General features: G+C 49.1%; 9 protein-coding genes across 9 annotated transcripts; 5 read left to right on the forward strand and 4 right to left on the reverse strand.

The window, feature by feature from the left end:
• Positions 1 to 254: 254 nt before the first annotated feature.
• FIESC28_08197 (uncharacterized protein) lies at positions 255 to 2,223 on the forward strand (the record flags this gene model as incomplete). The annotated part of the gene is made up of 5 exons (XM_031162335.1): positions 255 to 510; positions 560 to 1,200; positions 1,255 to 1,560; positions 1,628 to 2,011; positions 2,062 to 2,223. The coding sequence occupies 5 exons, from the start codon at positions 255 to 257 to the stop codon at positions 2,221 to 2,223; spliced, it is 1,749 nt and encodes a 582-aa protein (XP_031013608.1).
• A 436-nt stretch (positions 2,224 to 2,659) lies between these two features.
• On the reverse strand, positions 2,660 to 2,890 carry FIESC28_08198 (uncharacterized protein; the record flags this gene model as incomplete). The annotated part of the gene is made up of 1 exon (XM_031162336.1): positions 2,660 to 2,890. The coding sequence occupies one exon, from the start codon at positions 2,888 to 2,890 to the stop codon at positions 2,660 to 2,662; it is 231 nt and encodes a 76-aa protein (XP_031013609.1).
• Positions 2,891 to 3,492: 602 nt separating this feature from the next.
• FIESC28_08199 (uncharacterized protein) lies at positions 3,493 to 5,965 on the reverse strand (the record flags this gene model as incomplete). Its single annotated transcript, XM_031162337.1, has 2 exons — positions 3,493 to 5,899; positions 5,955 to 5,965. 2 exons carry the CDS (start codon positions 5,963 to 5,965, stop codon positions 3,493 to 3,495), a joined length of 2,418 nt encoding a protein of 805 aa, XP_031013610.1.
• A 909-nt stretch (positions 5,966 to 6,874) lies between these two features.
• Positions 6,875 to 7,861, forward strand: FIESC28_08200 (uncharacterized protein; the record flags this gene model as incomplete). The annotated part of the gene is made up of 1 exon (XM_031162338.1): positions 6,875 to 7,861. One exon carries the CDS (start codon positions 6,875 to 6,877, stop codon positions 7,859 to 7,861), a length of 987 nt encoding a protein of 328 aa, XP_031013611.1.
• A 467-nt stretch (positions 7,862 to 8,328) lies between these two features.
• On the reverse strand, positions 8,329 to 11,478 carry FIESC28_08201 (uncharacterized protein; the record flags this gene model as incomplete). The annotated part of the gene is made up of 5 exons (XM_031162339.1): positions 8,329 to 9,324; positions 9,555 to 10,114; positions 10,181 to 11,024; positions 11,079 to 11,181; positions 11,237 to 11,478. 5 exons carry the CDS (start codon positions 11,476 to 11,478, stop codon positions 8,329 to 8,331), a joined length of 2,745 nt encoding a protein of 914 aa, XP_031013612.1.
• A 654-nt stretch (positions 11,479 to 12,132) lies between these two features.
• On the forward strand, positions 12,133 to 13,336 carry FIESC28_08202 (uncharacterized protein; the record flags this gene model as incomplete). Its single annotated transcript, XM_031162340.1, has 3 exons — positions 12,133 to 12,493; positions 12,553 to 12,792; positions 12,852 to 13,336. 3 exons carry the CDS (start codon positions 12,133 to 12,135, stop codon positions 13,334 to 13,336), a joined length of 1,086 nt encoding a protein of 361 aa, XP_031013613.1.
• A 511-nt stretch (positions 13,337 to 13,847) lies between these two features.
• FIESC28_08203 (uncharacterized protein) lies at positions 13,848 to 15,161 on the reverse strand (the record flags this gene model as incomplete). Its single annotated transcript, XM_031162341.1, has 3 exons — positions 13,848 to 14,565; positions 14,619 to 14,791; positions 15,042 to 15,161. The coding sequence occupies 3 exons, from the start codon at positions 15,159 to 15,161 to the stop codon at positions 13,848 to 13,850; spliced, it is 1,011 nt and encodes a 336-aa protein (XP_031013614.1).
• Positions 15,162 to 16,849: 1,688 nt separating this feature from the next.
• Positions 16,850 to 19,103, forward strand: FIESC28_08204 (uncharacterized protein; the record flags this gene model as incomplete). The annotated part of the gene is made up of 2 exons (XM_031162342.1): positions 16,850 to 17,108; positions 17,161 to 19,103. 2 exons carry the CDS (start codon positions 16,850 to 16,852, stop codon positions 19,101 to 19,103), a joined length of 2,202 nt encoding a protein of 733 aa, XP_031013615.1.
• Positions 19,104 to 19,987: 884 nt separating this feature from the next.
• On the forward strand, positions 19,988 to 21,173 carry FIESC28_08205 (uncharacterized protein; the record flags this gene model as incomplete). The annotated part of the gene is made up of 4 exons (XM_031162343.1): positions 19,988 to 20,006; positions 20,063 to 20,162; positions 20,233 to 20,379; positions 20,426 to 21,173. The coding sequence occupies 4 exons, from the start codon at positions 19,988 to 19,990 to the stop codon at positions 21,171 to 21,173; spliced, it is 1,014 nt and encodes a 337-aa protein (XP_031013616.1).
• Between the last annotated feature and the right edge of the window lie 544 nt (positions 21,174 to 21,717).

The following is a 21,717-nucleotide window of genomic DNA, read 5'->3' on the forward strand; positions in this document are numbered from 1 at the left end:
GATATGGCCGCTTGGTCCCCCTGTCACTGTCACTCGAAGGGTTTCCACGTCGTGTTTTAAATCAATGCCATGTCGAGGCTCCTTGAAACATTTTTGGTTCTATTCTTCAGCTTGATCGCATGATTTATTATATATAACGTTGTTCCTCTATGTTTCTAGCTGTCAATCATTGCTACTATAATTACTGCTTGCGACCTCGTCTCGACATTCAACTCGGCTCTTAGACCCAAAAGCCTTATTTCGATTCTCTCAACATGATTTATAGGAAAACTATACTGCACTTACCAAGCGCATTGCTGCTAGCCCTTTTGACTGTCGTTTTTGCGCATGGCGACGGTGATAGCATGGACATGAAGATGGACATGGGAATGGGCCATGTCAGCAACACAACGCAACCACCCAAGGACCAAGAATACCCTGACACTTATTTCGCCCATACTGAGCATTCCGGAGTCATCTACACCCATATTGCCTTGATGATCCTTTCTTGGGTATTCCTCCTCCCAATTGGTAAGTCCACTGCAGAAAATTGCTCCTCTCCAACTTACACGAACCTCAGCCGTAATGCTCTCACTGGCACGTTCTCGCTTTACACTACCTGCACAACTCGTCTTTCTAGCTTCAAATGCCCTGGGACTTGTTCTCGGTGTCATATACAACGCTCAAACACCAGACTTGTATCCTAACAATGCGCACCACAAGATCGGGTGGATTGTGACCTGGGTCGTCTGTGCCCAGGTACTCATCAGTGCAGTGGGCTTCATCGCGGGTGCCCTCAAGGGTCATGAGAACAAACCAAGCGGCCGAGAGTCTCACTCTTTCTTGCCTGTTTCGACCCGAGAGACTAGCTTCTCGCACCACGGCTACCACGACGATAATCCTTACCGCACCTCCGATGACAGTGGAAGAGGCACCGAGCCAAATAGTCCTTCGCTTCAGAGCGACTCCGTATCGACACTCAATGGCATAGAATCGCCTCCGCAGCACCCAAGGAAAGAATACGAGGACGATGAAGACATGGAAGAGCTATCGCTGTCTTCTCCTGCACCCCAAGGAACTTTTGCCCGCCATGCCTCCAAGATGGCTACGTCGCGAGTATGGAAGTACCTCGACGTTGCGCGAAAGGTGATTGATCGAATCATCCTTCCCTTCGGCTCTATTGCTCTAGCTACTGGCGTGGCCACCTTTGGTCGCTTCTTTGTAGGTTGCTCTTGTATCGTGCAATTGAAAGTAAATCTGACATACTATCAATAGGAGGGATCCGGAATCTTCAATGGCCTGGCGCACTGGGTCAAGGGTGGCGTCTTCTTCTGGCTAGGTCTCTTTACTCTGGGTCGCTGGTCAGGTAGCTTTGGTGAGCTCGGCTGGGCATGGAACGTTCGCCCCAAGAAAGGCTCCCAGAAATGGCGCCCTTCTGCCGAGTTCGTCGAGAGCTTTTTGATCTTCTTCTATGGCTCCACCAATATCTTCATGGAGCACCTCGGCGGTTGGGGAGGAGCCTGGACTGCGCAGGATATGGAGCACATTTCCATCACTGTTCTCTTTCTTGGAGGAGGTCTGGTAAGTTAGATCGTCCATTGTCAAATCTTGGCAATCGGCGCCAGAAGGCTAACCAGTGAATCTCCAGTGTGGTATGTTGATCGAGTCGACTCGCATCCGCAACCTCCTGAACACAACCGTGGAGGATATCGAGCCAAAGCGCCCCCACGCAATCGAAGAAGCGGACGAAACCGAGGCCCCTGCCACATACGAGTTCTCTCTGAACCCCATCCCGGCTCTGGTCATCATGCTGCTTGGCCTCATGATGAGTTCGCATACGCAACACACCATGATGTCCAGCATGGTTCACAAGCAGTGGGGAAATCTCCTCCTTGGAGCTTCGCTTGCTCGAAGCCTTACATACATCTTGATGTTCATCAAGCCGCCCAAGTCCATCCTCCCATCACGACCCCCTACCGAGCTTCTCGCGGCGTTCGGACTTATCTCTGGAGGAGTTATTTTCATGGCTAGCGTAAGTCCAACTAGCTCGCACGTACAAGTGAACAAGCTGACCTGAATCAGAGTACCGATACTGTCGACGGAATGATCCACTACGGTCTCGACGCCATGTTCATGTACACCGTTACAATGGGCTTGGTCGGACTCTTAATGGCTTGGATAGTCATCGTCCTTGCCGTCAAGGGATGGGCGGTGCGACTCGAACGGCGCCGAGTTTCGAAATAGAATAATAATGAGACGCATATATGCACTTGAGAGGAGGAAACGAGGGACTGCTGTAATTTGGTCGGAACGGGGGACCGCGTGTATAGATAGATAGATTGGTTGCATTACGCACTTGGCGTAGTGATGTTTCTGCTTTGAGATACCCTTCATGAAACGGCCTCTAGTTGTAATATTTATGAATCGAACCAAGCGCCTGAACTTCCGATGAGATTCTCGATCATCTATGGGTATTGTGATAATGTTGATGTCGCCTGGCAGATAAGCTGGCTTCCGCTGGCCCACCGAGAAGAGTTTGTGCTTTAGCATGCTCTTTTCAAATGCGCAGTGGTGGAACTGGGCTTTCCGAAGAACTCAGATTCTGCCGATTTCTGAGACCATTATTTTCCTAAACATCTTCGCCTCTTTGACTGAGATAGTTGGAGTGTGTGTGCTCCCTTCACGCATCGCCTTCCTTGCCCTTAGGCTCAGCTACCACTCGCTTCTGATCCTCAGGCGAGAAGAGTCCCGCACCCTGCTGAAGGGCATGGACAAGGAAAGGGATGGAGTCGGCCTTGAAATCTTCGGCGTTGCGAACCTTGTCCAGATCCTCGGAAAGCTCTTGTGTAGCCCGCTGGAGGTAGTAAGATGTGAATTCTGGAGAGGATTGGTTTGTGGGTTTAGAAGACATTTTTGCTGGTTTTTTTTTCTTGCAACGATGAAGAGCAATACAAGCGTTTGTTATTTTGACAAATAGCCGCTGATACAAAATGATTGTGGTGTAAAGTTGTAAGTTGATGTATTCGAGAATGTCCTGGTTAAACTGACATGGATGTAAAAGTTTGTTTAGCTTCAGACAGTGTACGACTATCGCACTTGACTATACACACTGTGGTCGACCTCTCTCATGACTTAGACCTTTGGAGCGATGGTACAGGACATATCGACCAATTTTATTGTGAAATTACGTTGCGATAAGTTCTGTATTGACACAGATAGGTTTAATGCATACTAATTAATCAGCTTGCACTATTACATTCCGTTCTCAACTTGCCATTGCTTGACTTCACCCACTTGAGACGACTTGAACTATGACCCAAATTGCTTGGGTCGCTCATGACATTCAATAATCTATCTAGACTCATCCACCAAGTGCAGCTTGCAGTCAAAGTAGTCTAATAAGCCGGCCTTGGGTCTACCTCTTCAAACAATAGCCTTTGAACGCCAGGAATCCACAATAACGCCTTGCATGTCTCGTGAACATAAATCATAAAAGAATACACAACTGGTAGCTCAATGGGAGATGTACTGGAACACGGCAGATACTTCCGACTCTCCGCACTCTTGTCTGAGGAGTAGGTCCTGAATGGGCTTCAATCCCTCGTTGACAAAATGGTTCCATGTACTCGTATCACCGTACAACATAGCCGGTGCTTTGATGTACTGCTTGCCGTCAGGCTTGCATCGCTTACACTTGAACGTCTCGTGAGTGTCGCTCTTGGTATCTGCCCGATACTGGAACAGCTCGCGTAGACTGTCGAGAGAGAAATGTCGTTCCACATCTTCCGCCGAGTCCACGACGCAGGAAGACAAACTCTGCTTGTGCGACTGTCTTTGGAAGATCTTCTCCTCGATGGTACCAGTTGCGATGAAGCGGTACACAAAACAGTCCTTCTTCTGGCCATCACGCCATACTCGGGCCAGCGCCTGTTGATCAGCCGCAGGGTTCCAGTCAGGATCGAAAAGGACTAGGCGATTGGCACCAATGAGATTAATACCACATCCACCAGCCTTGCTACTGAGTAGAAAGACAAATTCATCGCCTTCAGGATCGTTGAACCGATCGACGAGCTTCTGACGCTTGTTGACATTCATGGTTCCGTCCAGACGGAGACTTCCGTACTGGCGAGATCGGCATAGTCGCTCGAAGAGGTCCAGTGTTGAAGTGTAATTGCTGATCAGAACAATCTTGTCGTTTGTGTCTTGTCGGATACGGGCAAGCATACGATCCAGGACCGCCATTTTGCCAGAATACCAAGACTTGACCTCGCGATCACGTCCACGAGCTTCCTTGGGAACATAGTCATCAGGATAGCACTTCTCCGAACCTGGCAGATCATCCGCCATGTTCAACAGATCAGGATGGTTGCAAAGTTTCTTGAGAATGTTGATAGCCTTGAGGGGCTGACTTCCTTTACCTCTCAAAAGAGCCTGAATCTCGGGACTCTTGATGAAGTAGTTGTAAAGGTCAAACTGGAACGGTGCGAGATTGCAGAAAACAACATGCTCATACTTGACAGGCAAGTACTTGGAAAGAATGTCGTTGGTGCGGCGAATCAGAAATTTATTCACTACACCTAGCAAAGCTGCAGTACACTCATCACCCTTCTTACGATCCGCTTCAGACGCGTCTGCATCGCGACCTCGCAGAATTGGAATTTCGTACCGTTTGCGGAACTCCAGACGCGTTCCCAACAAATCAGGGTTCGCGAAACTTGTGAGCGAAAAGTATTCCGTGAGATCGTTTTGAATAGGTGTACCTGTGAGAATGACACGCCGAGAAACATTGAGACTGTTGAGAGCGTTGAAGGTATTGCTGTCACTATTCTTGAGACGATGTCCCTCATCGCAAAATAGTAGGCCGATCTTTGTATGCTTGAGCTCTTCCACGTTCAGTCGTAGAGTTTCATAAGAGACGATGATGACTGGCCGAGTAACGGCTCGTCCGCTCGCAATCGCCCACTGTCGGAGTTGGCGCGTCAGCTCCTCCTTAGACGCCTTTCCGTCGATAGCAAATGGATTGATAGCATTAGCACCAAGCCATTTAGTCAATTCGTTGGCCCAATTCTTGACCAAACTCGCAGGGCAAACAACGATAGCCTTCTGAATGGTTGGTTTGCCAGCATCGGGGGATTGCTTGAGCAACGTCCACATGAGGGAGATACACTGAAGGGTCTTTCCCAGACCCATCTCGTCGGCCATAATGCAACCATTGGCTTTCTCGTCAATCAAACCAGTGACACACCGGTACATGAACTTGACACCCTCCACTTGATGTGGGCGCAGAATCTTGGCGAGCTTTGGATCAATGACTACCGGAACCCGAGGATGCTCTCCGTCCACTTTCTTCTTGATGCCGAGGATCTCAGCAAGACTTTTGTGGACCAGAGGTGCATCAAGTTTCTCCTCGGAAGCCTGTGTCTTGGCAGGCTCAATAGCCTTGGGTGTATCTTTCGGCTTGTCGTCGACTGTGGGATCGTAAAGTACAATGGCAAACTCGCCGCTAGGATCGTGAAGCGGCTTGGCGACAAAGACAGCGCCCTGTCGAAGACCGAGAGTAGGAGGAGCGCGATTGGGATTGTACGCAGCGATATCTTTGTTCTTCAATGGCACAGAAAAGGCCTTACGAAATACAAGACCCTTCTCCTTGGCCGCGAAAACAGGATATTTGTTGATGTCTCGAGTGGCGAGCGCGAGTCTGTCATCGTTGGAATATGGCTTGTCTGTGTCTGCTTCGCCGTCGGCACCACCATAGTCAACCTTTCTTCGCTTGCGTGATGGTCGGTCCACAGCCGGACTTCTTCCAGCGACTCCAGGACATTTGAATGGTTTGTGAAGTCGGTCGACTGAGGAAGGTGTTGGCATTCTCTTGCCGAAAGTCTTGTCCTTGCCGGCAAGTGGCGTTGCCACAAGTGGTGACCTGAATACTGCATTAGAAGTTGCAATGGCAAGTTAGAGAATATGTGAAAACTTACGCTGCTCCCATCTTGAAGACCCTTTTCTATGTGAAGCCTTGGTGGGATGTTGTTCAAGTTTGAAATTTCCTTTGCCACCAGACAGGAATCGATGGAGGGAAAGAGGTAGGCAGGTAGGCGCGATGGATGACTCGACGCGACGGGACTACTGCAGGCAGACACACGCTATCACGTGAGTGGCCACCCAGCATTTTTATGCTTTAGTGCGCGCAACCTCATAGTTCACTTCACACAAACAATCAATAGGAGACCCTGAAACGGTCGGTTAAAGAAAGCTTGGACTTAGACTTCAGGTCCACTAGCTTAGGTAACTACCTAAGCCTACCTAAGCGAAAGAGAATCAAGTCATTACTCGGTCCATGATGAGCTGGTGGCAAGACATGCATTTCTACTCTCAATTCTCCTTATCCTCAGTCTTGTTGCCTCCAATATAGCCAAGAGCCAAGCCAAAGATGATATCTGAAAGCCCACTTGTTGCAGCGCCGTCAGGGTAGGTCAACATCGCTCGCTGATCACCTGCCCTCTCAGTATGCGGCTCTTAAAGACCCTGGATAACTAACCAACACATGCTTCAAGCGTTAATCTCTCTAGCCCCGATCAAAGCCGATCGCTCGGTGGAGATGTCCTTGCCGAGCATGAATCCTTTGGGCTGACCCCTCTTCAAGTCGCAATTGCTCAACACCGTACTAAGATCGTGACTGCTACAGTCGCTGGTCATTTTGCTCATTGGCAATACCTTACTAGATTTCAGCGAATCAATGTCCAAGCCACTGCAAATCGACTTCCTCTTGCCCGTCTCGGATTGGCCTGGGGTCTCGTTTACCTCGGTGTGTTGAGCACTATTACTGTTGCGCAGCGTAAAGTCGCAACCAGGTCGGATCTTCTTCTTTCGCCTGTAAAGTCGTAAAACGATAGCCAGCATGTCGGCCGACTTCTGGGCCGGCTATCTAAGCGGCGCTGTTGGTATCATCATCGGAAATCCTCTTGATGTAATCAAAGTACGACGGCAAGCACAGCGAACGAGCCCAGTAACAAGTCTGCCCTCTTCCTCCATTCCTACAGGGACATCAGTGGCAGCTTCTGCAATTAATCAGAGCACCTCACTCGGCACACGTTTCCTTGGATCATATACGTCTTTAGTGACTGGGACGGCGGCGCCAATTCTCGGTTATGGCGCTCTGAATGCTCTACTCTTTGTTTCCTACAACCGCACAGAGTCTGCACTGAACAGCATTTCCTCGACGTCCGACAGTCTATGGAACACTTGGATCGCTGGCGCTGTGGGCGGCCTTGCGACATGGATCGTCAGCACCCCTACCGAGCTCATCAAGTGCAGAGCGCAATTGGCTTCTCCCCCAATGTCAAGCTGGGCTATCACCAAACAGATATGGAGACAAGAAGGAGTTCGAGGTCTTTACTTTGGTGGAACTGTGACTGCTTTACGAGACAGTGTTGGCTATGGATTCTATTTCTGGTCGTATGAATTGAGCACCCGTTGGTTAGCTACCGAACCTGATGAGCAAACTTCATTTCATCATGAAGCCGCCAAGGTCTTGTTCTGTGGAGGATTAGCCGGCGTGGCCACTTGGGCTAGTATCTTTCCCCTCGATGTCATCAAGACGAGGGTTCAGGCTCAGACTGCTGTTGGACTGGCGGAAACATCACCTCTCTTGCAATCAAACGGATCTTTACGGACTTCACGAGCAGGTGCTCTTCAAGTTGCACAGGAAGCGTATCGTGAAGGGGGATCCCGTGTTTTCTTCCGAGGGCTGACTGTTTGTAGTGTTCGAGCCTTCATTGTCAATGCCGTTCAATGGGCTGTATACGAATGGGTCATGCTCGAACTTGGACATGGACGTAAGAAGGCTGTACCCAGCGACTTTAGGGTAGACATGGCAGAAGCATGATGAAACTCAAAAACTGAATCAATATAGTAGCCAACAAGCTCTTCCGATAATCTCGAAGTCTCTGTCGCATAGCGTTATAACGAAGTGAAAACACATGCAATAGAGAATAATTACCTCTTAGCAAGGACTGATAGCACGTCCTACCGACCGTTGGTCAGGCACAATCCATTACTAACATATCGACCGAGACATACAGGCGAGACCGCCGTGATCGACACAGAGACCTTATAAGATTTAGTAGTCCGGCATGCCAAGAGTCTAAGACTGCCAAAGCCGACAGAAGTGATAACGTTACAAAGTTGCATCACTAATTTCCGAGACTGGATCCAGAAAGATATAATTAATAAATACTAAACCCCAATACTCCTAATTCTCGCACTTAGCATGTAACCTGGTTTCGCCTTCTTAAGATTGGATAGCATACCCCAGGCGCCTATACCCCATGTTTTTTCCGCAATCGTCGCTATCTAGTTTGCCGTAGGACGGTTTTCCTTTTCTTTGTTGACTTTTGTCGCTTCGTGCCAGCCTTCAAGGCCAGCCTCCTTTGTCCACTTGTGAGTGTCGCTGTCATGCTGTACAAGCCACCTAGCCATGGCCTCACTAGCCTGAGCAACGATCTCCTTCTCGACTGCTTGCGCATCGGCAACGTCCTTTTCGACTTTCTTCCGCGAAGCTTCAGCGTTCCTCTCGTCGCGCTCCTTTCTCTTCTTTTCTCTCTCTGCTCTCCATTCTGCCAAACCTGCAAGATACCTGGCACTATGACCAAGTCCTGCGCTCTCATGAGAAATTCCTTTGTGAGGCCTCTCGAGAGGTGGAGCAGTGAAGAAGAGAACTCGTCCATTGCTGTCACTCTGGAACGTCTCTCGGACCTCCTTCGGTAGAGCCTCATTCACATTGTCGGGGAGGGCATAGACTTCTGGGGGCCTCGGTGGATTGTACGCATTACCGCTTTGCACTGGTATTCCTGGTGTAGGGGGCATAGGGCTACGCGCAACAGGCTGGGCAGCTGCTTGATTGTATGCCTGGGCCATGTGGTTTCCCATTGGGGATTGTTGATGCATGGGAGGCACCGGCTGCCCATAGTTGGGAGTGAAGCCTTGTGTATACCCTGCCTGTTGATGTTGAGGCTGGTGCTGATATTGCACAGGTCGCACGGAAACCTGAGGTTGAGGACCGAGATGGGGTGGATGAGGGATAGGAACCGGCGTCTGATGAACTTGTGGGGGCTGGGCTCCTGGAGTGACTGGTTGAAAATGGGGCGTCATATGAGCGTTGTAGGGGACAGGCGAAGGTGACGGACCCCCCGGATAAGAAATTGAGGGATGTCGAGCTGAATGGTCGCCAGGCATAGCTCCAGGAACTGATAACATTGACGCGCGCCTGCCAGCATCAGCACCAGCATCAGCTAGTGGAACAGCCGACATAGTTTGTGGGGGAGGCGTGGGTTCTGGAGGAGGTGATTCCTGCAAGAATTATTGTCAGTCAAAAGTGAACATATATGATAGGACGATTGTAAACAATTGGCTGGCAAGCCTGAGGCAGGAAGGAACGATGCTGATGATCAGGCGTTGACTCGAGAGAGATGCGCGGGTGATGGGAACCGGCAGAAAAAAAGAGACAAGGTACATAAGGCGCGGACACAAAAACAAGCAAAACAAACAAACAAAGAGGCAAACGAACATGCTTCACTTACATTGACTTCCCGTGGACGGCGATGCACCGCTCCAACTATCGGAGGAGCATTTGGGCTTCCCCATGTTGGTTTGGGCAGTTCATCTGTTTCTTTTGCATCCTCGCGAAGCAAATGTTTAATTGGACTTGGGATCTTTTTCATGCGCCGAGGTACATCGTAAAGGTCCATTTCATAGTCCTTGTCGCGCACCTCGTCCGGCACACAGCTTGCCCAAGTCTTGATCTTGTTGAATGTGAACTTCTCTTCGTTATAACGAGATTCACACACGTAAATCTCCTTATCAGGAGGAAATCCCCTGGGACGACCTTTATTGAAGCGTGTCACAAACATGACAAAGCAGCGGTCCAGGACCTCTTCAATCTGGTGATCGCGGTATTGTCCAGTTTTGACCACCTCATGTTCATAGAAATGCTTTTCATAACGATGTACAGTTTGTTCTGGTCGGTAGTACCAGCAGGCATTGATCCATCTGTGACCAGCACGATCTTGCCAAGTTCGATAAATTTGGGCTACGGTAGGCTTTGCCAGGTCATTGGAATTTTTAATGTGAACCCAGTCCCCTGCTCACTGTTAGTGGTGTATACAACGCAGAAGTGCTATTGTGCAAGATGTTCTTGTGCACGTACCAACTTTCCATGTTTGCCCATTGTGATGGATTTCCGCTAGAGGCAGCTTGCCGTCTTCGTCTCGGAAGTCATCGTCGGGTTTGGCTTTCTCCTGTTCCGCCAAGAGATGGGCCTCCTTCTGGAGTTCGGCAGCGGCTTTGTACACTTCGCTATCATCCTCGTTATACCGCTTGGCATTCTCGAACATGAGGTTGAGGTCTTGTAGTGCATGGTCGACACTTTGGTACTTCTTCCGCTTCGCCTTCTTCTTGATGTTGTCCAGGGCAATGGGATTCTGTATCGTTGTATAGTAATCAGGAACGGCCGCCTTATCCGGCAACCTCTCAAAGGGATGCACAAGAAGATGCCCCCCAGCATCCCTGGGCTTTCTCAAACCCTTCAAAAGAGAAGCAATGCGAGCTTCATTAGGAGTGAGCACACTTGGAGGTCGCCCCCTTCGCTTATGCGAATCATCTTCGTAGTCTTTGTCTTGGTCTTTGCGCCCAGAAGCACGTCGTCTTCGTCCCCGACGTCGTCCACCATCATCGTCCGAATCGTCGTCGTCTTCATCCTCATCGTCATCTTCATCCTCTTCGTCTTCCTCGTCGTCGTCTTCATCTTCCGCTGGCGGCGACTCTTCCGCGGGTGGAAGCTCACCCAGATCAGGTAATTGCGCATCACTCGCAGTGATGTGCCCTTTTTCCACCAGCTTTCCGAGCTCCTGAATAAGGATCTCTCTCAATCGAACGGCGGCACCGAAAATAGGAGCAGAGGGGCGGTTGTAGACCTGGGCGTTATGACAAATTTGTGCCACATCTCGAACGAATTCAGCAAACGAATTGTATTGCTTCTTCTGAGTTTTGCCCTAAAGAACAATCAGCATTGGTATCGTTAAGGTCGAAAATTTACGCCAACCTACACGGATAGTGCTGAAAGCAATAGGTTCGGAAATGATTTCGAAGTAGTCGGGTAAGGCTCGTCGATTGGGAATGCGCTGGAAGCCAGCAGCAAGTTGCTCCCCGCTATAAATCACTCAGCGTCAGCTACTGTCACCCAGGGCATGCATAGTAGGCGTACTCGTCTTCGACACTGCAAAGATAGGTCGACAGGTTATGAATCAACCGATACATATCAGGGCGTCCCTCGTCGTCGACCTCGCCTTCTGCGTCCTCGTCACCCTCAGCGTCCATATCGACATCGGGATCACCTTCGGCATCGACATCGTTGTCCATCGCATCCTTCATATCGACGTCGGTGCCGGCGGTTCTGGCCTCGATCGATTCGCGCACCTCTGTCGCGTTCGTCCTCCGAGTGGACATGATGAGCTCGTGGAACCACTCGGGTCTATTTGCGATCCGTTAATTAAGTCGTTGCAGTACGGATGTTTGGAAAAAGTCGCAGTATAGTCTATGAATTCATTGGCATGACAATGTAAGTCGCGTAAAAACAACAATGGGTGTTGCGAAAGTTCAAGACGAAGCTTGATTGCTGAACTGCTATTGGAAGTAAGTGCAATTGAGCGCGTGTGTTTGCGCGCGATGCTGGTTTCCCAAAGCGGCTAGAGGGTCGTCCCTGAAAGCGGGTGTCAATATCTCCACTTGACCTGGTACCTAGGTACCTACCAAGACTCACATGAGATGGGTAGAGATGCTGCAGCCAGCTTATCATTGATTCACTTGTGTTGCACATCGTCTTTATATAAACACCTTTTTTTTTTCCCGGCGAAAGCGGTCAATTAGACAATTAAATTCTGTTGGCTGATCACCGATAACTCATTGAGACTTTAGACTTTGGTCTTTGGTTTATGCCTGGCGTCTGTTGTTGCCTTCTTAGAGCTTCTTCCCGATTCCTCGCCTTCCAACCGCAGCTTGCCATCAACATCCATTCAAGATTAACTTCTAGACTTAAAGTCCAAACCTTATCAACCAGACGACTGGACAGCAAACCCTTGAACGTTTTAGAAAAAAGCCGTCATGCGTGCTCGTTATAAAGGCCCGGCCGGTACAGGCATCCTTGAATTACCGGACGATGCTACTGTTCAAGCCCTCTTTGATGGAATCAAAACCAAGACTGGAATTGCCAAATTTGGCGTCAAATACGGTCCGCCTATGGCGATGAAATCTCTTGATGCCTCCCAAAACGATCAGATTGCTCGATCTCTTGGTCTTCATGGCGAAACACTCACCATTGTTCCTGACGAGTCATTATCTACCTCCGTCGAGAGCCCCCAAACCGGGACCGTCCAACATCAGGCTGAGGCTTCCAAGGCTGCGAGGGAGAACGAAAGTCCAGAAGATGTTAATGTGCCTTGGCCGGAACAAGAGGGTGCTCTTTGTAAGTAGAAGGATATGGCGCTTAGTTGTATAGAAGCTAACACTGGAGAGTGTTAAGAGTGATGCCCAGCGACAATAGCTGTCTGTTCACTGCATTTGGAGGCGCATTAAAAGACCAGATTCCTGCACAAAAATTGAGAGGAATGATGGCAGAATATATTCGCGAACACCCAGAAGAATATTCGGCAGCTGTTCTTGGTAGCCCGCCCGGCGAATACTGCCGCAAAATCCAGGAGCCTGACAGATGGGGTGGTGGTATCGAGCTCAGCATACTATCTTCTATCTTTGATATCCAGATATGTACATTTGATGTCCAGGTCGGTCAATGTCCATGTTTGGCTTTGCTCTGTCACTAATAGCCAATCAGACGCAGAACAAGATCGATTTTGGAGAAGAAAAGCGCGATCGCTGCATTCTCCTGTACTCTGGAATTCACTATGACCGGGTCGCTTTCAGTTACTGTGACCCTCCTTACAATTCCCCCTCCTTCCCCCCCGAGCTTGATCGAACCATCTGGCCTACCGATGACGATGAAGTTCTCAAGAAGAGCGAAGAACTTGTCAAGAAGCTGAACAAGGCTCATTACTATACTGATACAGATGGTTTGATCTTGAGATGCGATGTACCAGGGTGTGAATGGATTGGCAGTGGCCAGCGCGAGGGACAGAAGCACGCAGCAGCGACAGGTCACGTGGCCCTGAGTGAAATTCAAGATGAAGGCGACAATGTTCTGCGCAGGTGTGATACGTTTGGTTGCGACTTTATCGGACAGGGAGACAGAGCTGTCAAGCAACATCGTACCGACACCGCCCATCAGAGCTTCTCCGTCATTCTCGACGCGTGACTGGCACCAAGTGCGTCAGTTCGACCCTAGATGCCTTGAGTATATGTATATTGGTACACTGGGAAGCATCTTTTTTGTCTTTGCATAACGAGCTTTACAAACACACGCGAGACCTCATATATGACCATTAGCATGAATAACAAGGGTGGTTGTGTGGAAACACCATTTTTATTGTATCGCAGAACTATGCATTCGTGAAGTCATAACCGATGGTTCAGAAGTGTTTAGGTAAAGAAGCCAAGAGGTAGTGATCTTCAAGTTATTCTGCAACGAGTTGGTACTAAGACTTCTCGGTGAATCTTGAGATTCGGAATCTGATCATTCCAGGTGCGACATGATTGGAGAACATGAAGAAATATGCCTCAGCTTTCTTCGGGGGCTGCTTGTAACAGAGGCATAGCCAATCGTGATTACTTAACCGTATTCGGTTATGCTTTGTCGTAGCAAAGTCATGCGACTATTGAAGCCTGGTTGTGACCCATAGGTATGAGGTAACTAGAGACTAGTTCGGCTATTTCATCTTCTTCAACTCTTCATTATGAACCGAGTCGATGTTGGCCAGAGACAGGTTCAGGAATTCGTGCTTGTTAGACCAATTCTGTTGTCCTTCGGCAAACTCCTTCATTTGCTGAGGAGGTGGTGGCGGGTCGGTAATCTTGGTGATCAGATACGCCGTTGATGCTTCAGCAATGCCATAGACCAGCACACCAACAAGAGGAATTCTGACTAGAATATAGAAGCCTAGACCAAAGCCGAACAAAACTCCTTCTCGGCTGCGGAACCAGTTTCGCTTCTGCTCCTTGGTAAAGTGTACTCGGGCAAAGTAAGGCTCCAACAGTTCTCGCATCAAAGTCCTGGAAGAGAAATAGCTCTGAAGGAAGACAACAAGGTACTTGCGAGGGAGGAAAATGCCTGTACCGAATATCGCAGAAGCAGGCCCTAAGCCCACTGCATTATTGAAGGTGTAGAAACTTGCAGCGGGCAAAACGAAGCGGCCAACGTATGGAGTGTACGAGAGGGCAAAAACAGCAAGGGAGATACCACCCTTTCGAAGGAAGCGGTAAAGGAACATTGACACGGCTTGAGCGGTGCTTTCAGAATGTGTGCTTCCGTCTGATGGTCGGTACATCTTGAGATTGGGATAGTACATATCGCGAAGCTCAGAGACTTTTTCGCCTTTGTGCTTTTGAACATAGGTCATATCCACCCACTGCAACGACTGCATGAACCTATGAGAAACTGGTTAGATGTAATCGAGGGAAATATCTGAGGATGGACTAACAAGTTATCAAGAGTCGGCACTACATAGCGCATGAGGGTCATGAGGAAGAAGGGCACTTGAAGGACATATTCTGCAACAAAGTCAAGGCCTTCTAACAGGGTATCATCCCATGTTACCGCTTCGAGATCCGTAAAGAATGAGATGAACCATAGCAGCACTTTAATTCCAATGATCTGTTTGGTTTTATTAGTTTTGTTGTGAGCTTGTACCATTCGTTAGGCAGGACTTGCCGGCACAGAGATGATGAGTCTAATGGCGAGGCCAGCTACAACGGCAATGGCAGCTTGGCGATAGTGATCGGTGGTAAAGAGTGCTGGATTCTGAAGCGCTCGATGAGCTAGATGAGATGTTAATTAAGAAGGTTTTTTTCTGGTGATGATGGACTGAGGAAGACTCAGACCCAGACCCAGACTCACCTCCTACCAGGGTCAACTGAGCTCCACGGATCACCGTGTTGGGGTCAAAGTGTGAAACATCAAGTTTCTCTTCGAGCTTTTCCTTCAATCTTTCTTTATCGATACTTGACTTCTCGCTCGACGACATATTGGGAAGACAAGGTAGCGAATGTCTAACGGAGCTCCGAGAAACAAAGCTTGGGCTGTTTTGGAGCTTGAGCTTGAGCTTGAACTTGAATGGATGAACTAACTGTACGAGACGCGGAAATTTGATAAACAAAACCAAGGGAGCCTCTAAAATTGTTGAGGATACAGGCGTCTTAGGTTGTGGTTGAGATTTGGATCTAACGTTAGCAGTGATATTCAGGAACTCGAGAGGTGCCTGACGTGGAACGTCGAAAGACAGCTTGGAATGATGATGTGGATTGAGTGAGACTGTAAGGTGACGTAAGTATCATGGCTTGGGCAAGCTTGCTCCAGATTGGCAGTAGCTCTGCATTAGGATCCAGAAAAAATCGGGAATTATCTCGCAGATACAGGTACCGAGGAAGTAGCTACCTACAATCTAAGCTTTCCTCATAGGTTAGGTGGTTTGTATTGATATCCAGAAATTGAGGTGCTGCCCGTCTTACTTCCTTGTAATCGTATCTATTGGCTTTCAGGACTATTCGAGATTGAAGCAACTCGGTTACTGAACGAACCAGGTCCCGAGTAAGGTGGTTTGAGCAACCACCTAGATATTTGCTGTTTTATTTGTCAGATAGAATCACATGTAAGAGAACCAAATATGAAATAGAGCTTCTGTGATTCTGGCAGAAATTACTGTGCCAGAACCACAATCTTCTTCTGAGACTGTGAGGCATCACAAAGAAGGACTATCGTTAAAGAGAGGACCCTGTTAGCTCAGGGCCGAGACAGATGCTTTTCTTATTGACACAGTCAGTAGCTGAGAAGTCTCGCTATTGGCTTTACTGTTAGATTGCATCGCCCACTAATTCCTCAATCTGCCACTAGACAGTTAGCTAGGGTAGCACAACTGCACTGAAGTGGCGCTCGCAGCTCCGTATGCAAGGGCCAACCGAGTGTAAGGAAGATGAATATAGAAACCTCTTCAGCTATCTATGGAGATTAAAATCGTGAGACGGAGAGACATACACTTGATGATCGAATGACGAGCCCGGTTCTGACAAGCTCTCATCGTACGAGGAGCTCATATCTGTAACCTTGGGCGCTTGTGAAACTTGACCTGACTTGCCTTGACTTGATGGGAACTCTTGCTGCACAAAATATCTCCATCCATGTCCATGTCCATGTCCTTGTCTCTCAACCTTCTAACCGTATCAGGGATTCAAGGGGCGGGATGGCGGGATCAGCGGGCCTTGGAATGGACGTCAATATGGATGACTAAGGCAAAAGGCCCCTCTAAAGAAGTCATGCCCCCTGCAAATGACCCAGCCGTCACCTCAACGAGCGAGCACTTCTATAGTCAATTCGAGGGAGCGAAAAGAAACGAGTGGGTTTTGTACCAGCCACCTTCTTGTTCGATTCGACATACTATTCACTCACATATCGAGGACTCTCTGTCCGTTACTGTTACCCCCTTTGAGAGCGCCTTCTTCATTGAACCTATCAATTCTCCCTCGCCAGTCACTGGGGGATCCACGACAACTCTTCACGGTCCGGCGCAATTAACCCAACACCAACTTAGCGCAGATATGAACACCCCTTCCTCTTTCTCTCGCCAAAATGCTTAAGCTGCGGACTAGCTGAAGGAAACGAAAAGAAAACACCCGTTTGCGCTACAAGAAAGACGACTATCGCGAAATATAATCCAACATGGATAACTCGATGGATGATCTCCCGCCGCACCGGGCACCTAGAAGAGGGTCAACCTCCCCGATGCCACGCCGAGATTCTGTGAGCTCAGATATACCCGAACAAGACCTCGTCGAAACTCTCTACAGTCATCCAAATGTCAAGATCATATCATTTACAGCTACCGGGAGAGCCTTTGCGAGAAGTCCTGCTCCAAGCAATGTTGACCCACCTGGCACTCTATCATGGTCCTCGCAGCTGGAAAGGACCATTGCCGTTGGTAAGTACTTGGTCTGGGATCGCTTCGTGGCCATTGCTAAGAACCCTACCAGGGCCGTTTCGCATCTACCGAGCCCCGCGATCCGTAGCTTTCTTGAGCTGCGGTTCTGCTCTACAGCCTATCTTACGAAAAAGCCAATGTTGGTGCATAGATGAAGTAAACAGCAAATTTATTTTACAGATCCGTCGACCGAATTATTGGAGGATTGAAGTTCCCGTCGACGACCCCGAAGACCAACAGCGAGCTGAAGAATTGAGAGAAGTGCTCAATAACGTTCTCCAATTTGAAAAGACCGAGTGCCCCTTCAAGCGCACATTTACAGTCGATCTACCAGAGCAAGTTCCCATTACTATCCTACCCTGGACACCTCGCTCTCAACCCACGATACCTGACGATGTCGCCTCGATATCGTCTGCTGGTTCTCGGAGATCGTCATTCGTTGGGAGAACTACTACACCTACGCCTTCAAATGATAGACGAAGTGACAGGCGTCCTATGGACATCCCCCCGAGCCCGCATATTGGTAGGCCTGCGAGGGCAGCATCCTGCGTGGTACCCTCAAATATATCTTTGTATGAGGAGTACGGGATGCATCTTGATCCTCTGCAGCCGATGGGTGGAAACACGGGCGAATCTCACTCAAGGCACTTGGACATGGTGCCGGAACGTTCAGGCGAACACAATTCATACTCCTTCTTATCCGGCCTCCCTGAGTCCTACAGCTCTCCATCATGCGTTAGCGACGTAGGGGTACTTGACGATACGTCGTCGTTACTCTCAACTAGCCCTACCCAAAGTGATCTGTCCGTCTATCAGTTACATGAAGGCTCCGGTAATCGAGGAGGCCGTATGAAGGCCAGGCTTCGACGACGAACCGCAGGATTTACGACAACAAGATCGGCTACAATGCCCCCACACTTGATGCCGACAATAGATAGGTCTGCACCTGCAGCTCCTACGCCACGAGCCTCTACACCGCGGGCCTCTACACCACGCGCCCCAGTCGTGAGAAGTGCTTCAGAAACATCAAGAAGACCCCCACCTCGTGCTCCTGTCACTCCTAAGCCGGTCACTCCTAAGTCGGCTGGAAAGAATGCCAAGGGAGAATCGCGCTCTTCACAATCCGCTCAGTCAAATGGACTCGTACAACAACCACGACTGCAACGGCGAGATAGCGAGGAATCCTTCCACAGCGTTGAGTCATGGCATTCAACAGGTGCTGTCGTGCATCATGCACCCCCTATTTCACAAACGAAGTCTGCCAATCAGGCGAAGAAAGAACCGAAAGAGACGGACACTCTTTCCGTTGAAAGATGGCAGAGGCAAACGTCCCGAAGTAGGGGAAGCTCACCAATGCCATGTGCCTGGGAATCTGATGCCGACTCGGACAATAGCGAGGCGTCTCAGAAGGGCGCAACACTGGCGACGGAAGATACAGTCGCTGCTGAACCCAAAGCAGCTCTGTCGACAGCAACACCACCACAGCGACCATTTGCTCCTCGCCATAGAGCGACGACGAGCAGCCTTTCGGTGCGGCGACGGGCGCTATCCCCTCTACCTCCCGCCGCGGATCTTTTCACTCCAGCTTCAACCATGGATCGACAACCCTATAGAAGTAAACTGGAGACTGTCAAGAGTCTACCAATGGCCATCATTGCTAAAACCTGCGAAATGATCATGGGCCCCCCCAGCTCTCTTCTTCGGCTTATCCTCAGGGTCGCAGCCAAAATTGCTTCGGGACAGTGGCGAGGTCTTGTATATGGATATGGTGAAGATGGCGAAGAGATACCGGTTCAATGGGACTACTCGGGAAGCGAGTTCAGCGACTGGAGCGATGATGAAAACCAGCAACAGAATCATCGCAGTGGTCCAGGAAAGCGACACAGTAGACATCGCAGTAAAACCACCAATGCGAGCAAGGGATCCACAGGACAGAGTGAACTGAACAGGCGGCCCTCATCATCGGACGACAGCCGAAGCTGGGGGGTTGACTAATCACATCTAACATACGCGGTATGCTGGAGAATGGGGCAGGACTTATGGGGAATGTGTATGAGAACGTTTAATGACTGCACGGAGGTACTTGACGGCATGACAGGGTTGCAGAGATGGAGCAAGACGTCTTGGTTGGGCGTTTGGAACGGAGCCAACGTAGGGTTCAATATATGGATGGAGTTCTACATCTTTGCTGAGAATTTGTCTATTTGGGCTCAGGAGTCCCTATGAGCGAGTTATTACGACATTACTCTGGTTTTTAATTGTATATTAGGCTTCTTTTCTCAACATGTTACTCTTCCCTCACATCACAATCTGTCTCGTTGCACACACTTCCAGATCGAACTTGACAGGAGAGGCGCCTAGTATAGCTCTGCCTAGGTAGGTAAGGTAGCCCGAGGCACATGGACCAAGTTCATTATGCGAGAGATACGAAAACTAATAGACGGAGAGGTAGTGAGCGGAAGCCGACAATGCGATGAATACGGGGAAAACGAGAGGAACGAGCCAAGTATTTACTCGCCCATCACAAGTACCTGAGCGGCTATTGACTAGCGAAAGATACTTATGGTAGACCTCCATGTACTTGTGAGTGATCGGCATGATCCACTAGCTGAAGAACCGTATTCCTCGCATCGCCTGCCCATTGGCTGAATCACTATCACAGGGCTCAAACTAACAATTGGTTTCAGTGTCAACGAGATGAGAGGTAGGTCTTGAAAGGAGATCTGGGAGATCCTGTTCGTTGTTCTAGGCCATAGATGCTATATAAGGACTATCGGTACTCTTGTGGGAAAGAAATCTTCAAGTTATTCCACAAAGTTCTTGACAAGAGCGAATCTCGACGATTTACACTCAACCGAATAACACCTTGGGTCACTAATATGTCGAACGGCGAATATGGTATTGTGAAATACTTGATATATTCGATGATTCGGAAAATCTAACAATGACAATAGTTGATGGCAGCTACTGGTTCTATGCTCCTAATACGGGCGCCGCTATTTTCTTTTGTATCGCATTCTTTCTGACAGGCTGTTTTCATATATGGCAGTGTATGTAAGTTGTTACTGGAATATTCATTTAGAAAACATGGAGCGATGCGATGCGATGCTAACATTCGTGGCAGTTGTTACAAGTGCTGGAAGCTAACACCCCTGTTCCAATTCTGCTCTCTGCTATTCACAGCTGGCTTCGCACTGAGAGTATATGGAGCATTTCACTATGACAACCTCTACATCTTTATTGCAAGTGTTTGTATTACTTATGCTGCGCCGTAAGTTGCATCGTGACGCTGTGGTATGTGTATTGACCATCGGCAGCCCGCTCCTTGAACTGCAAAACTACCGCATCCTTGGTCGGATCCTGTACTACGTTCCGTACCACTCCCCTATACACCCTGGCAGAGTTTTGACAACGTTTGGATTCATATCTGCTATCGTTGAGGCCCTCAACGGCTGGGGGGCGTCGTACTCGGCAAATCAGTCGCTGACTGACAGCGAGATTGAGGCGGGCCACGCTCTCATCAAGACGTCTTTGCTGCTACAGGTTATTGTAGCAGTTTTGTTTATTGCGCTGGCTGTTACATTCGATCGTCGATGTGCCGCCAATGGTATCCACAACGAGCGACTTACAAGCTCGTTATGGACGCTATACGTCAGCATGGTACTGATCCTTTCACGAACCATCTACCGCATCGTCGAATATTTCAGCGTCGCAGAGCTTCGATATGGAAAAGACTTTGATCCGGCGACCATAAACCCTGTTGTCAGATACGAGTGGTACTTTTACGTGTTCGAAGCGGCTGTCATGCTCATCAATTTCGTCATGTTCAACGTCCGCCATCCACGACGATATCTGCCCAGAAATAACAAGATTTACCTCTCTCCTGATGGGATCACGGAGATTGAGGGGCCTGGGTATAAGGATCCAAGGAAGCTTTGGCAGACACTCATTGATCCTTTCGATATCAGGGGGCTGATCAATGGACGTGGGCGGCAGAACGAGGAGTTTTGGCAAATGAGAGACGGCCAGGGAACACAGCCGAGTAAAGTATCGGAAGCAGTGTAATTAGGGGACGAAAAGAGTTATGGGAGATGCTGATAGACTTGTGTTGATGCTCAGTAACCGCTTCAAGCTGGGGATGCTTCATCATGTCGCACAGCTACGCTCCCATTACATCGACTCTTGACAGAATTCTTGTCACTGAAACACAACCCTTGGTTGTAATCAGATAGCTTGTAACCTCACACCATTCGGGAGGCTGAGCAGCTACTGACTCCGGAGGGTGCCAAGTTAGGAAAGGCTATGCACAGAATTGAAACTGTTGGTTGACGCAAAGTGGTCGACATGATGGACCAAGTCTGATTCAGAGATTGATAGTGAAGAGTAGCGGTGTCAGTATGTCACTGTTCCATAGAGACAAAGTGTCAAGCAAGGAATCTAATGCCGGTGCAAATTACAGGATGCGCCCCATGGCGCTCTGTAACTTATAGGATAACCCAAAACTGGCCTTTGACGGGGTCTGGCAAATCAGAGGAAGAGGCATTGCTCAGAAGGAATGACTATAAGTCCGGTCGGCGTTTTTAGTCGAGACAATTCCATGCTCATCCAC

The sequence above is a fragment of the Fusarium coffeatum genome, assembly GCF_003316985.1.
Source record: "Fusarium coffeatum strain FIESC_28 chromosome Unknown BRIP53273_contig_189, whole genome shotgun sequence".
NCBI classification, from domain to species: Eukaryota; Fungi; Ascomycota; class Sordariomycetes; order Hypocreales; family Nectriaceae; genus Fusarium; species Fusarium coffeatum.